This window comes from Canis lupus, chromosome 3, assembly GCF_011100685.1.
Source record: "Canis lupus familiaris isolate Mischka breed German Shepherd chromosome 3, alternate assembly UU_Cfam_GSD_1.0, whole genome shotgun sequence".
Classification (NCBI taxonomy): Eukaryota; Metazoa; Chordata; class Mammalia; order Carnivora; family Canidae; genus Canis; species Canis lupus.
In genome coordinates, this window is record NC_049224.1 from 26545053 (window position 1) to 26561704 (window position 16652).

At 37.9% G+C, this 16652-nt stretch overlaps 1 protein-coding gene across 6 annotated transcripts in view; it reads right to left on the reverse strand.

Moving 5' to 3' along the window:
• The window catches only part of MSH3 (mutS homolog 3), a 185132-nt gene that overhangs the window by 94006 nt on the left and 74474 nt on the right, over positions 1-16652 (reverse strand). For all 6 annotated transcript variants that reach the window (XR_005356813.1, XR_005356814.1, XR_005356815.1 and 3 more), the window contains one exon: positions 99-231. Coding sequence is in view for 3 of the 6 variants with exons in the window: in XM_038532443.1 (XP_038388371.1) it covers positions 99-231 (133 nt within the window). In the remaining 3 variants the exon portion in view is untranslated. The remainder of the gene's footprint in view (positions 1-98; positions 232-16652) is intronic.

Genomic DNA, 16652 nt, shown 5'->3' on the forward strand with positions numbered 1-16652 from the left:
AGGATCATGCCCTGGGCCAAGGCAGGCGCTAAACAGCTGAGCCACCCAGGGATTTCCATATTATCAGTTTTAATAGATTTAATTTCTCTCACACTTACTTTTTTGTGATAAATGCTACAGAGTCCTCTCTCTATATCGGGCAATTTACGTAGATGATTTTCTATCTGACCAAACACACTGGATTCTGAATGGAGTACTTCAGAGACAGCATCTAGTCGAGCATTTATTTCCCTGTGAGAAAGAGTAATAACAATCATAAGATATGTTAGGAATTCAGAATATAGACATTTCCCACTCTCAAGCCCAGTACTGTGACAAGAGCTACTTAGAAAAACACAGACTCCTCCATACCTCTGGCTCTTCCCTACCCCTATCATTTGAATCAAAGAGCAGGTACAAGGAAAATCATTAGCTAGGTGGAGCAGAAATTGGCTCATTAGGTTTTCCATTCCTTCTGGGCAAACACATAGACGACATTTCCCAGTTTCCCTCTGCAATTACGTATTGCCATGTACCCAAGTTGTAGACAATAACATGTATGCAGAAATGATTAAGCCACTTCTAGCTCTGGCCCATAAAAACCTCCTTTGTGATTGTTCACATCTGCTCTTTCCCCATCTGAATGTTGGGCCCAGAACAACCTAATGAGCCACCTGAAGACTCTCTCAGCCTGGATCTTTTAGTGGAGCAGAAAACCCATCGTTCCCACATTTGTTACCGGCTGGACTTTACATTAGCAAGAAGTAAACTTTTATTGTATTTAAACCACCAAGATTGAGGATTTATTTGTTACAACTGCTTGTTTTACCTTGGCTAATATAATAGGTCTACAATGGGCAACTGAGTTTTCTAGTCTGACTGAAATGGCTGATCATCTCAGTCAAAAACCAATTCATTCAGTCAGCCAAATATTCTGATCAAAGACTTGGTGGTGGGGATCCCTGGGTGGCTCAGCGGTTAAGTGCCTGCCTTCGGCCCAGGGCATGATCCTGGAGTACGGGATCAAATCCCACATCAGGCTCTCTGCATGGAGCCTGCTTCTACCTCTGTCTGTGTCTCTGCCTCTCTCTCTCTCTCTCTCTCTCTCATGAATAAATAAATAAAATCTTAAAAAAAAAAAAGACTTAGTGGTGGTGGTGGTGGCTAAACTGACTGACTCTTTGAAGTGGGATGAGGCATGTAGACTGAGCAAAGCGGAGCAGTAACAGAAAGTATAGAAGATAAGACATCAGGAGTCAGGGAAGACCAAAGTGGCAGGATTTCATCAGTGGCTGCACCCTAAGTGATGGGCAGGCCACTTGGGAGGAAATAGTGAGGCTGTCAATGGAAACCTGATTGACTAATAAATGTGCCCTGAATGCGATGCGGCCCCATCTAGTACCTATAAATGCCAAAGCCCACACTAGGTATGATGGCTATAATGTGGTATTAAAGACTGAGATAAGTAAACATACCTAGTAGATAGTGGGCCCTCAGAAAAAAAAAAAATTTTTTTTCAATCAGTGAAAGAATGAACTGACATTTAGGGGCAAAGGGAAATATGAGCTACTGAATATACATTTGTCTAACAAAGTTCTGTTGTTATCACACACACAGAAGTGAAGGGCAAGCTTTACATCAGAACCCTGAGTAGATGACTGTTAAACTAAGTACTTTCCAATTAACTGAGTGCTTTACTCTTTATTATCCTTCAAACTACTTTGTGAGGTCATGCCTGCTAACAACATGCATACTAAGCTGGTTTCATTTTTGTTCCATTTTTCTCTGGCTCATACTCTACTGTGCAGAACAGGAATTTGGTTCAGTATGACATAGTAGAATACACCAGAGTTTTATAGAAATACACACTGGTTCCTCTATTCTCAGTTGCGTGGCCTCTCAAATCAATCCATTTCTTTCCATCTCTACTGCCGTTACACTAGTCTAAGTAAAAATCATTTTTCATACAGACTGCAAAAAGAGCCTCCTAACTTTCTCCCATCCATTTCTCCCTTTTTCCAATCCATTTTCCACACTGTAGCCTGAGCAGTCTTCCAAATCTGCTTGAGTCTTATCTCTGGCTTTCAGCTCATCAATGTCTTGCCAATAATCTTAGATCCCTTTATTAACCCACTGGTCCCTGCTTACCTCTCAAGTCTCACCTCAGGCCACTATCACTCTCTTCCTCTCACTTTAAGTCTCAGTTAGACTGAACTTGTTTCAATATTTTGGTAACTCCAAGTTCCCTGACATCTGGGCCTCCTCATTTGCTGCACACTCTGCATTGAAGACTCTCTTTCTCTTTCCTACTACCTACCAGCTCCACTTTGGCCAACTCCTACTCACCCTTCTTCTGGAAGGGCCTTCTGGACTCATCAGACCAGATTTAATCCTTTGAAATCCTTTTCCATACAACCCTCTATTGCCTTTCCATAGTGAAAATCATAACTGTATTTATTTCTCTGTCTTTTCAGCTGGACTGTAAGCTCAGTGAGAAGAGGGATCATTTCTTCATTTCCACAGTTCTGTTATCACAATATGTGTTCAATAGGTAGTTCTTGAATTCAATTCAGCTCAATTCCAAAGACTACATATAAAGTAAATCAAAATGAGGCAAAAAAATTTAAATTTTCTTTGCATAGGATTGTTGTGATAAAATAAATCAATGTTTTACCCTAACGTTTACCCAAAATGCTATACAAATATAAAGTTTTATTTTAATAACTCACTCCTGCATAAATGAAAGATAACACCAATTGGAACAGACTAGGTTGATGCTACAGATGGTATGAGGACAGATAAAATAATACCATCTGTGAACGTATAAGACAGCCTACAAAGATAGCTGTGCTCTCAAAAATTACAAAGGTTGTTGGGATTTATGGAAAGATAAAAAGCAAAAGAGGTTAATAAAAACCTAAGTCATATTTATGAAATCTTCCAGAAGATCTTTTAAAAATAGACATAAAACTATAAATTTCTTAGAGATAAAAAAGGTGGTGGTATGTCGGTTCGCAATCTGGAAAAATACAAAGGTACTGGCTTTTTATTTTAGCCTAATGATAGCACAGGCAAAAGCATATTTACTATGAATCATTTTGGTTTTAAACCAGCCTTCATTGGTTAGGGAGGTAATAACTCAGAAGTTAAAAATCTGGGCAGGTGACCTCAGTTAAAATCCAGGCTCTATCATTTACCAATTAGTCTTGTCCTAGTTTCTCCATATATAAAATGGGAATAATAATGGTCTCTAACTCAGAGTTGTTACAAGACTGCAATGAAATAATGCATGCTAAACATTCACTACAGTGCCTGGTACATAGTAACTAATCAATACATATTAGTTGTTATCATCATTATTACAGCAATCTTTATTTGCTTATACAATTTGTCTGGTAGATACCACAAAGAACAGCATGGAAGGGGGGAAACAGCACCCAAAATATAATTGTGTACAGAGCCATAAGGCACAGACATGCAAAGAAAAATATTTGGTGCAAAATGAACAAGAAAGAATAGTCCGGGGTTCTCAAGTGCCAAATCTGACTCGTGGTGGTGACTTGAAGCACTGTGTTGAGACTGGTTAGTAGGCTGCACTGAAAAAGAATGCCATAACCCATTACAGACGTTTAGAACAGGCAGGGAGAGAATGAAAGGGTGTGTGGCACTGTTTACTATAAATTTCTCACCACTGGAGGAGCTAGTTCTACTTTTATCTCCTATATGCAGACCAAAAATGACTACTAATCAGGTTTTTTAAAAAAGTCTACATATCTTGGAACTGTACTTAGCAGCAATAACAAAACTGCCAAGTAACTCTAATAAAACAATATGTCAGATCACCAAAATAGAGAAAAAATATTTTGGTGCAATCAATGAGAGAGATTCAGTGATCATGACAGTCAAAAAAACAAGAAGTAGCACTGTCAAAAAGAAAAAAAAAAGTAGCACTGTCAACTAGATGATGATGAAAATATTTATGTCAAGATGCCCTACAGTATTCTATAGTCGATCTTACAGCGTTACACATTCTAAAAAATGAAAAGAAGGCACCTGAGTCATTTCATTCCATATGACAAAAAACAATGGACTTGAGGTCCTAAGGATGACAAAGATTCTTCTTTACCACCAAAGACTCAAGGACTAAGAGTGGGTGTCACTAGAGTCCTTCACATTTGAAAATGAATTGGGTGATGATGCCATCTGTTGTGTGTAGCTATCACTCAGAAACAGTACGTAACCTACCGCTGTTGACACCGTAAGGACATGTGATGAAGTCTGGACCTCTTGGTTGCTGTTTGTGGAGATGCCTCTATAATTCTAACATAAAGTTACTTGGGGGGAGAAAGCTAAAATACAAATTTCGGAGGAGAGGTGGTTTTTTGTTGTGTGTTTGTTCTGACTTTTCACTGAAAGGGTTGCTCTAAAGACAGATGATATAAAATGAGGAAATTAAATTCAGACATTACCATGCTAGCCATGCAATACGGCTCAACTACCTACCTAACACAGCTTTCTAACAGAAATATGACAGGGTTTATGATTACTTGGTTCTCCCTAGCATCACACACACCATTCACTGGTTCATTGAATGAACAAGTACCGAGGGCTTACAGAAGTATTGATTGTAGAAGCAGCAAAGGAAGATGTACAGGAAGATGAAGGCTACATTGTGAAAGCATGACAGCACAAGCTAGGCAGCCAGGCAATGAATGGTCACGTGAGGGACACAGGCCACACAGCAGCTCAGACTTTCTCCTGAGAATAATGGAGCCAATGGCTAATGTCTGAAAGGACAAGGACAGGGGCAGGAAGACTGGTGAGAAGGCATTCTAATTTGCATGTAGGATCTATAGCTCCCAGAGCAGTGGGGTTGATGATCTGAATTTGGGCAAAGAATAGAGGGATGAAGAGGCACACAGTTTTAAGAGATATAAGAAGGTCAAATTAACAGGAGTTGTGACAGATTAGATAAGGCAAGGAAGAGCACTGAGTGTTATACTGTATGTTGACAAATTGAATTTAAATAAAATTAAAAAGAAAAAAAAAAAAAAAAAGACCAGGCAAGGAAGGTGGAGAAGAAGGAATAGTTTGAGTAAGGAGATGTGATACGAGTTATCCACAAATATTATGCTCAAGACCTTCCAGATAATGAAAGGTTTTATTTAGAAATTACATTCTAAAGAGCTATTTCGAGTATGTACCTTATTGCAAATTATAAATTACTAAACAAGCTTTCGAGGATTTTTATTACCCCTGTTCTAGTGATGCATCATTTTACGAATAGACAACAATTCACCCTTTTCAGAATATTAAACAGAACAATTTTCAGACAGCCACCCTCCATTACCAGTTTAGGATGTAAACTTGAGTCTTTGAAAAAAGCACAATATGATTTTTGCTTTTGGTGTTAATGAGAACCTGTACTTTCAGACTATCATTCTAATGAGGACAATCGAAAAAGCCAAATGAAACAAAAATGTGTTCATAAAAGCATCAAAGAACAAAATGGTAAGGAGTAACTAAACCAAAATCTAAAGGAAAACAAGAACCCAGAGAAGTAATCCAGCAGTCAAAGCCACTTTTACATTGAAGAGATCTACTGAAAAATGAGCTAGCCTCACAGTAAAGATGAACTTGGAGTAGGTTAGCATCATTTGGATGGACTAAAACATATCAAATGCTGAACCTGAATTAAGATGGTCCCAGAATGGTCACGCTACCAAGAACCTCGCAGAAGCATACCTTCACCCTAGCCCTCCCATTAACAGGAGTTAAATTTCCAAAGAACATAATCCGTACACAAAGATAATCAAGCATAAAAAGCAACTAGATGACTAAGAATCAAGAGAAACAAGAGGCAACAGGAACCGACATACAAATAACAAAGGTTTGGGCAGGAAAGGGGATGGTTAAATGAAACAAACAAACCTCAATAAATCAAAAGAAATCACTGAAAGAAAGCAAATGAAGCACAGAACAGCTGGTGAAATTGAAAATCAAATCAGTTATGTAATTTTTAGAGTATCACAGGTGATCTTTCTTTGCTCTCTGCTCTCTGTAATATTTTTACATCTGATTGTAGTGCCTGTCACATAGTTTCAGTGTGATTTAGTGAAATGTGGATTTCTTGTTTGTTCTCAAACACACTTTGAATCGACTGTGATTCCTAAACATAAGGATTCATATCTTTCATGAAATATGAGAAATTCTCATCCTTAATAAAGGATTGTCAAAGGACAATCTGATGAGGATTATGTTAGAGCACTTAATTCTCTTTTTGCCTTTCGCTCTTATATTTTTTATATTGTTTCTCTGTGCTACACTCCAGGTATCTATTCCTGTGTAACCCACCTACTGTTTCTAAAAGTTGTATGTGGTTCTTTTTAAAAAACAACCTAATCTCTTTTGATGGCATTTTTGCTCTGTGCTCATATCTTTCATTCTTTTTTGTATTTCTTTTAACTTTAGCTTAACTGTTGATACTTAGCTTCATAATCCCATTATCTGAAGATCTTGGGATTCTAATTCTGCTCTTTAGAATTTCTGCTCACACTCATGGTTACTTGTCTCCCTGCCTTTTTGTAATTGAGGTTTTTAAGCTTATGGTAGAGCTTTCTCTTTGGGATACCCAGGAGGCCTGGACTGAGAGTGCATCCCTTCAGGGAGGTTTTTTTATTTGCTTCTGCTAGGAACCCTGAGGCATGGGGCCATTTAAAACAAATTTCACAAGTTGGAAATTGCCAGACCACACAAACAGATAGTACAAATTAGAATAGGGAACCTGAGTGAGGATGAGCCTGTGGTTAAGAATTCTTGGCAAATTTTCCCTCTAAAGACTAGGCGAAGACAAACATATGGCCTTGTCCCTACTCTTTAGTGAAATTATGATCCTTTGAGGGTCTCACATTACTATATGCTCCCTAACTTCGACACAAGGCCTTCATTGAAGTTTCCCACAAGGCTTTTTAAAACCCAATTCTTTTGATTACCAACATCTGCAAAGGCTTAGGAAGGCAACTGCAGCAGCAAAGTCAACTCCCATTTCCAGCTCCTTCTTCAATCCGTTCCTTCAGTCTTCCTCCTCCTCCTTATTATTATTATTATTATTATTATTGAGGAAGCTCAGCTATGTCCTAAAAGGATGTCTTATGATTTATACAACATATCTAGTTTTTCATATAGGGAAGTATTTTTGACATTACAGCCACAGGAAATGAAGTCCTTTTGAGGGGATATATTGTGAAAATCCCCACCAGTAAAGGCAAAAAGAAAGGAAAAATAAAGCTGAGGAAGCCAAGAAGGGAAAGAGATCTCCCCAACTCTTCCTCCTCACGCTCTCCTGTATATCTCCTCCTCAGCACATATGAAAGGTGCCATTTACTGCTGGTCATGTGAACCAGTTTAGACTTCCCTGGAGGCCTGATTACCACAGAACAAAGCAAACCAGGTTCCTGTATGAACTAAGTCAGGGCAGATGTTTGAATAAGAGCCATTTGAGGTCACTTTTTTCTTGGCACAGCAGTTTCTGCTCATACGTTCACACAGCAAAGGCAGAGAGGCAGGGGTCAATACCAACCAATCTCAGCTCTCAGCTATGTATGACCTCCTACTCTTCCTTCCCATTTATGAGCAGTGTTGCGTCTCACTGGCAGGTTCATGGACCATGGGAAACCACAAAGAAAAGGGCCTCCCAACATAGCTCAGGGCAACAAGTGCCCAAGAGTTTAAAATGGCATTTGGGTTTGTTAATATAAATTAAATGGTAAGTGAAAGAAATACATAACATTTTATTACTTTATCATTTAGGCCAGAGTTATGAATTAGAAATAAAATGTTAATACTCCAAACATATGAGTTTACCAAAATAAAAGCCATGTAATTATTCAAGAGACTTAACTATCACTCAAATGTACTTAGTGCTTTAGAAATTACATAGAAATGTAGTCAATAGTAGGGACCTACTTCCTAACACCAACAATTTTCAGTTTTGCTAATTTCAATTATTTATGTGATTTAAATATGAAGAATAATCTTAGCATGTTTAATTCTTTTTAACAGTTTTCTAAAAACCTAATTTGAATCTAAAAAGTATTCTTCACTCACTCTTAACTGTGGTACTGAGCTATACAGCATATAGGAGATAAGTATTTTATCTTAGGTACAAAAGCTTTCCCTGTGTGCATCTCCTCCTCACTAGACTATATCTTGACCAAATCAGATTAGAAACTTGAGAGGAGGAATGTCTTGCCATTGAGACTGAATAATAAAAAATTTAAAGTTACTATCTTATACTATTATGGGAAAGAAGCAAAGAGACTATGTATACCATGCCTCATCCATGTAAAAAGGAAGGGATGAATATATATTCATATTTATTTGCTTTTTAAAACAGAAAGTCTCTAAAAAGATACACAAGAAAATTACCATGATTATCCAGTAGGAACTGGGCAGATGTGGGGCAGGGATGAGAGGCAAACTTTCACTATATATTTTTTTACCTTTTTTTTTTTTTAATATTTTATTTATTTGAAAGAGTGAGAACACAGTAAGAGTAAAGGTGAGGAAAGGAGGCAGACTCCCCACTGAGCAGTGAGCCCAATGTGGATTCCATCCCAGAACACCAGACCCCAGGATCACAACCTGAGTCAAAGGCAGACACCTAACCAACTGAGCCAACCGGGGACCACTCTTTTTCCATTTTTAAGCTCTGCAGCTATGTGAAGGTATTGCCTATTCAGAAATTTGAATGAGTGAATCATTAAAAAAAAAAAAAGAAGAAGAAAACACAGTTGAAACAACAACTACAAAGTTAAAGGAGAAACAGCCCATCTCTGGCAACAGACTGCTAGGTGTTCATTAAATACATCTTCTTCATCCTTGACAAATATTTGTTAACCTCCCTTGCAGTTAAGTGACACCATCAGAACGAGTTTTAGCCAATGACATGTGAGCAGAAGTGGCACCTGCCACTACAAGACCTGGTGAACCAAAAATATGTCCTCCCTGCTCTGCCCCCTTCCTCTGGCTGGATGTCAGTGCCCAGCCTGTGGAGTTCCTAAATGCCTATCTGATGAGTTCCAGCCCACCCTCAATCTGGAAAGACCATGGATTGTTTATGCAAAGAAAATAAAGACAAGATCAACTTCCACTGTTAGAGCAGTCACATTGTGTGGTGTTTTCTTGTTGTTAAGCAGTTAGTTTCTCCAACCAGTGTCAGTATTAACAAACACATTAACATGTATTTAGTCAATCAGAACAGAGGCTGAGCTTTCTAAGTTCCTGAGACTTAGGTTTAGAGCATTAAATAAATGAGAAACGTTGGGATCCAAGCCTGACCACATAAGATGACAAAGTTGAAGTGTTAATGGCTGCATCATTTTAAGAGAGGACTGACAGAGACACTACCTACTCACCAGTGTTCCTTGCAAATTCTCCTCACAATCCTGACCGCAGGTCCAGGCAAAAGATAAAACACAGGGAAGTACCAGATTCAGCAGACCTGACCAGACAGATGCTGGGACAACAGACAGCACACAGCCTCCACCCTGTCATCCCTGGAAGCCTCCAGCTGGGTCATCATACAACTGTCTTCATTTTAACTGCTGCATCATATTCTAATGTGAGACTAGATAACTATTCCCCTATTAATAACTAGTTGCTCACATTTTTTTGGTTATAAATTATAACCAATTATAAAGACTATATCTATTTTCCTTAACCACATAATTGATACTAGGAACCAGAGCAATTCTTTATATACGCTGTCTCATTTGGTCCTTACAACAACCCTGTGAGTCAGGTATTACAGTTCCCACTTTACAGGTGAAGAAATGGAGATGTTCAAAATTCATAACTTGTACAAAGTGACACAAATGAGTGAGGGAAGAAGAAATAAAGGTCAAGTCCTCCCAAACTGTGCTTCTAGATGGGCCCTTTGTACTAGTTGGATATCTTGGATAATTAACCTGAGTTTCAGTTTTCTCCATCTATAAAATGAAGTAAATAACTAACCCCAAGGATAGCTGGAAGAATTAACAGACATACAGACATATCACAGGCTCAAAAAAAGTACAGTCAGACATCAGTTTTCTGCCCTGCCATTTTCTTCTCACTCCCACATAGGACCCATTTACAGAGTAACACATCTTACCTCTCAGCCCTCAGCCCTCTCCTTACCATGGCTAGTTTTCTTTCCTCGACCCTTAGATTTGGACCTCTGCTTCTTTCTACACAAATACTTTCCTTACTCTTTTTTTTTTTTTTTTTTTTAACATATAAATGTCACTTTCTGTTCCCTAAAATCAATCTAACGTTTTGTACAAATACCTTCACCCGGACAGATACAGACCAGGATGCTTTTCAAAAGTAAGACAGATGGATGGTTTTTCAGAGTACTTTACTTCAGGCACAAAAGTGCAGAATGTCTGCAACTTACAAAATTCAATCATTCTTTACAATGTCACTTCAGATGTTGAATGTGTAATACATTTCAATGATAATCAAAACACTTGTTTCCACCCAAGAGATGAATATATCCAATCTACTTGTGCCAAAAAGGAGGAAAGACGAAACTGTTGAGCTTACCTGTTACGGGATAAATTGTGTCAACAAAAAAATACAGGAGTTCCTACTCCTCTGGAAACAGGATAATTGTAGATGTAATTAGTTAAGATAAGGTTATACTGGAACAGGGTAGGCCCCTAATCCAATATAATTCCATCCTTACTGAAAGAATGTCATGTAGGGGCACCTGGGTGGCTCAGTCAGCTGAATGTCTGCCTTGGCTCAGGTCATGATCCTGGAGTTCCCGAATCCAGCCAGAATCCACCCTGCATCCTCCAGCTCCCTGCAGCAGGGAGTCTGCTTCTCCCTCTCCTCCCTGCTCCTGCTTTTTCTCGGTGAAGAAGAAGAAAGAAGGAAGAAGGAAGAAGAAGAAGAAGAAAGAAGAACGAAGAAGAAAAGAAGAAGAAGAAGAAGAAGAGGAAGAAGAAGCAGTAGTAGTAGTAGTAGTAGTAGTAGTAGTAATGTGAACAGATATGCACACAGGAAGACACCATGTGAATGCGAAGGCAGACAAAAGAGAGATGCATCTACAAGCCAAGTGATATCAAAGATTGCCAACAAACCACCACAAGCTAGGAGTGAGGCATGGAACAGCTTCTCCCTGTGAGAACTCAGAAAGAACTGTGCAGCAAATGAGCTATCCAGTTTGTGATACTTTTTTATTCCTAGCAAACTAATGCACTATCTAAATCACCCATTGTGGAATTCAAATTACACAGAAATGGCATTAAAGAGTCAGAGGAAAATCACAGTATACCCAAATATTTCTAAGCAAATTCCAATTCAGGTGTGTTCAGAGTTATGAGTCAGACCTTTTACATGATACTTAAAACCAGCTATGCCTAAGGTGGGAGGATGCAACCTGGTTTCCTTACTAAGTTGCATGACTTATGCCAAGTAATTTCTATTTACTCTAATTCCACTAAGAGTTGACAAAAATGCAAGATGTTGCCAAACCACTTCTCCCACTGTTAAGTGTTAATGTTTTCATACCTGACCAAGCAATTGTTCCACTAAAACAAGGAATCACATGTAGGAAAACTGCTTCTACAGTGCTTTTAAAATCAAGGAGTTTTTCTTAGAAAAATAAATTTCTCTTACAGAGGTGTGCCTTTATTTTCAAAACCTACTTAGAACCCTAAGATTTTCAAATGGATTCATATGTTCATAATTTCCTGAGTATCTATTATATTCAAAGCACTATGAGCCCCCAACACATTCTGTGGGGGTTGGTGATGGAAGGGTAAGGTGCTGAACAAAATTGAGGGGAGTTAACTTACTACAGAAGAAGAAAGGAGTTTAAAAAGGAGGACTTCTCAAAGGAGATATCTGAGTTAAGGGTTGAATGACTATTTTAATAATTCATTCAATAAATATTTATCGAATGCTTGTTATAAATAAAACACACAATTTAGTGAGAGACTGATATTAAATAAACAGAAAAAACAAATATCAATCATATTAAGCTCTATATGCTATTAAAGAATGGCACAAGGAACATAATTTAGATTAGGCAGAGAAAAATCTCTCAGAAGTAACACTTTAAAGTTAAGACTTAAAAGAGAAGGAGTCAGCCATGTGAAGACTGAAGAGAAAAAAAAAACATTCTAGGTAGAGAGCTCAGCAAATGCGAAGACCACAGGATGAGAAAAAGCTTTGGGATGTGCAGGAACCAAAGAAAGGCCAGACTGACCAGAAGATGATGAATGCATGGATGCAAGAGAGAATCAACCAGAAGAGCCATGTTTAAAAATTTTAACTTCATTTGAAGCACAGTGGAAAGCCAATGGAGAGTTTAAGGCAGGGGAGTCTTTATCCTGAAAAAGAGATCAGTTAGGATACTGCAGATGTCCAAGTAAGAACTAACGTAGTTTAGACCAAGGTGATGGCAGTGGAAATGACAAGACATGCACAGACTCTGGATAGATTTTAGAGCTAAAGGCAACAGGACTTAGTATTAGATTGGGCATGGCTGTCAAATAGGAAACATCCAGGATAACTTCCTGGTCTAAGCAACTTCTTTGGTAGAAGTGCAGTTCCTAGAATGGGGAAACCAGGATGGGGAAGAGGGCTAAATACATGAAGTTTGAGCTATCTGTGATATATCTATGTGCTTATGAATCTAAGCTGAAATATCTAAGCCTGGGGAATAGGAGAGCAAAGACCAGAGATACAGATTTGGGAATCACTGACATTTTGATATTTAGAGTCATAGGAATAGATATGTTCTTAGTGGTAAGGGTAGAAGACAGTAAGAAGAGAAGAGGCAGTGAGGGGAGGTTTAGGGAAGAAAGAAACCTCAGCTCCTAAAGTTCAGGTCTCTGAAATACCAACATTTAAAGGATACCTAGAGATAAACAGAAAAAAAAAAAAAACTTGTGAAGAAACAAGCAGCAAACTAGAATGGAAACAAAGACGAGTACAAATTTCCACTTTAGACAAAGGAAACAGATTGTACAAAGGTCCAGAAATAAATGACACCTCAGTGTGCTGTGAGAACTGCAAACTGTAGGGAACAACATAATCATATATGCATTTTTTAAAAAGTAATCAATTCATAGTGCAGAGCAGAAATAGAGAAGGGCAACACCAGAGGCATGGAGATACTCAGTTTCCTCAAAACACAAAAAGCCTTTCATGAAAAGGCTTTCATCTGGCTGTCTTTCATAAAAAATGATTTTACAAAAAGGCAAGGTGATATAATAGTACCTCTTGCCAGAAATCCAGTGTTTTCACTGTTGAACAAAATAATCACTAGAAGGGAAGGAATTGATTTCCCAGATTCTGCTTTGTGAGTAATAATATCCTGCTCTGGGTATGTGGTATGTGTACACACATGTATGTGTGCATGAAGACACACACACACACACACACACACACACACACACACACATACACCTTTATTTCCAAGAAATCGCTCTCTCACTAAAGGAAATGCTTTGTTTCCGATCTGTTCCATTCAGCATTCAAACTGAGTATTTTCTGAGGCAGAGATGTCCTAGTATGGACAATCCTAGCTCCAATATGGAGCTGTTGGAGATAATGTGACAAAGTCATCAGCATATGAGCTATAACAACCATGACCCCAGATAAGATCCTAAGTAGTGCTGAAAGTGAAAGAAGAGGTCCCAGGAGAGCGCTCTGGGTAACATCAACATTTAAGATGCAGACAGAAGAGATACAAAGGAAATCCACAACTTATTTTTGTTTAATATTTTAAGACACAGACTATGCTACCAAATGTTGAATCCTTCTTCTGGATGAACAAATCTGCCTTGGAAATTACAATTTTGCCTAAAACAACAGTTTATTTTATTTTTTAAAAGATTTTATTTATTTATTCATGAGAGACACACAGAGAGAGGCAGAGACATAGGCTGAGGGAGAAGCAGGCTCCATGCAGGGAGCCTGATGTGGGACTCGATCCCAGAACCCTGGGATCAGTCCTGAGCCGAAGGCAGATAGATGCTCAACCACTGAGCCACCCAAGACGTCCCTAAAACAACATTTTAGAGACTCATCCCATACTTCCCAAAGTTTTCTTTTTCCCCCTCTTTCAAAATTAACAAGCAGAATTTGTGTTTTAGGGCTTTTTGACCAAACCAACAAAGAACATATGGTGTTTATATATAAAATTGACAAGATCTTATCAATTCAAAGCAACAGAAGAAATTCAAAGATGGAACTTCAAAAGAATGAATTCAAAATAATATAATTTTAAAAGGTCTTAGGACTAATGACTGGCCAATGTGACATTCATTTATAAGAAGAAGCCAGAAAACTACACTGAAGAATCACCTTGCCTAAAACTGGAGAACTGATAAAAAGTAGAGATCACAACACATAAGAAAGCATAACCAATTTATAAAAAACAAACTCTTAAATACAGAGAACTTATAATTGCCAGAGGGAAGTGGGTGGGGAGATGCGTAAAATACGTGATGAGGAGTAAGACTATACTAATCATGATGAGCACTGAGTAAGGCATAGAATTGCTGATTCACTACATTGTACACCTGAAACTACTATAACATCGTATGTTAATTATACTTGAATTTTTAAAATTATAGAAAAATAAAATGGCTTTCAGCCTCTCAAAAAAAAAAATAAATAAACAACAAAAGGGGGGGAAGCTAATTTGGTTTCAACAAAGTAAAATCCAGTCTCAATAATCTAAGTAAATTCTTTGACTCAGTCAGTATATATAGGATAAAAGCCATTTATCTTTTCTAAAAGTCACTAGTAAAATTCTACACCAAAGAGACCATTTTATACAAAAAAAAAAAAAAGTATCAGGAGTTAAAAATCTTCTGAAACTTAAAAAAGTTGGTTCTGGATTTATGAACTGTGTGACTGCCCCAGGAACTAAAATGGGCTGAAAAACAAAAACAAAAACAAAAACAAAAACAAAAACTTTAAGGATTTAAGAAAATTCGTGGGTAACTAACAAATAATGGGCTCTTGGAGAACTTTGGGAGATTGACCTTACCTTGCTAAATAAATACCTTGTCACCATTTTTTTCTGTTCTACGATCTCACTACAGAAGAAAACCAGACTCTAAATGAACTTTTGGCTGCCAACATTTAAGACAGAATATAGCCTGGATAACCACACTGATGTGATCTGTGATTTGCATGAGCCCCAAGTTAGCATCAACAATTATAAACATACAGCTGAACCACTGACTAATCAGCTGACAACTTTCTTTAGGTATTTGGAATAGGTTGCAAGTGCCATTATATTTAACAAATTCTTTTTGAAATAAATTTTAGTAAATTAGAAAGATAAAAGTTTTAAAATTATGATCTAAAATTAAAGGGGCAAAGGAAAAAGTTTTATGTGTTTGTTATCAGCTCTGTGTTAGGATGGTCTAGAGTTTTCAAGCTGATACTTGAAAAGCATCAGTGTTCAACACAGGTATATTTTCTTTTGCCCTTTCTGGGAAAGTATGATACCAAAAGATACATGATTCAGCTCCTACAGAGCATACAATATGGTCTACTGAGTTTATCTCCAATTAATCCTGGTAATAGAAAAAAAATTTAACAACAGAAATAAAAATTTTAATTTACATGAAAAAGTCTCTACCGACTGTTTCTGCTGAATATTTCAACCAAGCAAATAAGAGTACAAGAAGTGCTATGGATACTTAGGTAGATGGCTTTCTACACTTTTTGCAGAAAGACATCTTGTCTGCTTTTGCTCCACAAGGCATTCTTACCTCATTTCAGTACTGCATCAAGTAGGCGCAGTGAACTCTTGAACAAAGTGCAGATTAGGAAAGCCATCCCCCCCTACAGTCAAATATCGGAGTATAACTTTTAACTCCTCCAAAACTTAACTACTAACAGCCTACTGTTGATCAGAAGCCTAACTGATAAGATAGCCAAACACTATGTATTTTTATATATGTATTGTATACTGTATTCTTATAACAAAGTAAGTTACAGGAAAGAAGAGGTTAAGAAAATCATAAGGAAATATATTTACAGTACTGTATCAGCAAAAATCCACCTGTGAGTGGATCTACACACAGTTCAAACTTGGGTTGTTCAAGGGTCAACCATACTTCCACTTCCAGAATGTCTTCTTTACCCAGTTTCCCCACCCAAAGGTCTTTATGGTCAAGAAGAAAAACTGGAGTGAACCACTAAAATCTTAAAGTGATTTGGTAATGATCACCATCCTAACATCCTTAAAGCTTATTACTAACAACATGTGCTATCCTTTACTAAAGATGACTATGTACTAAGCTCAGTGTAAAATGCAGCCAAGAGCAAGACTATTCTGTAGTTTAAAAGCTACAATGTACAGAAGGTGCCCAGTATGGTGCTTGTCCTGTAAAAAGAGCTTAAAAGTGGTAGTTAGGGGATCCCTGGGTGGCGCAGCGGTTTGGCGCCTGCCTTTGGCCCAGGGCATGATCCTGGAGACCCGGGATCGAATCCCACGTCGGGCTCCCGGTGCATGGAGCCTGCTTCTCCCTCTGCCTGTGTCTCTGCCTCTCTCTCTCTCTGTGACTATCATAAATAAATAAAAAAAAAATTAAAAAAAAAAAAAAAAGTGGTAGTTAGGGTTTCTGTCTCATCTTATTCCTTACGGCAACCCT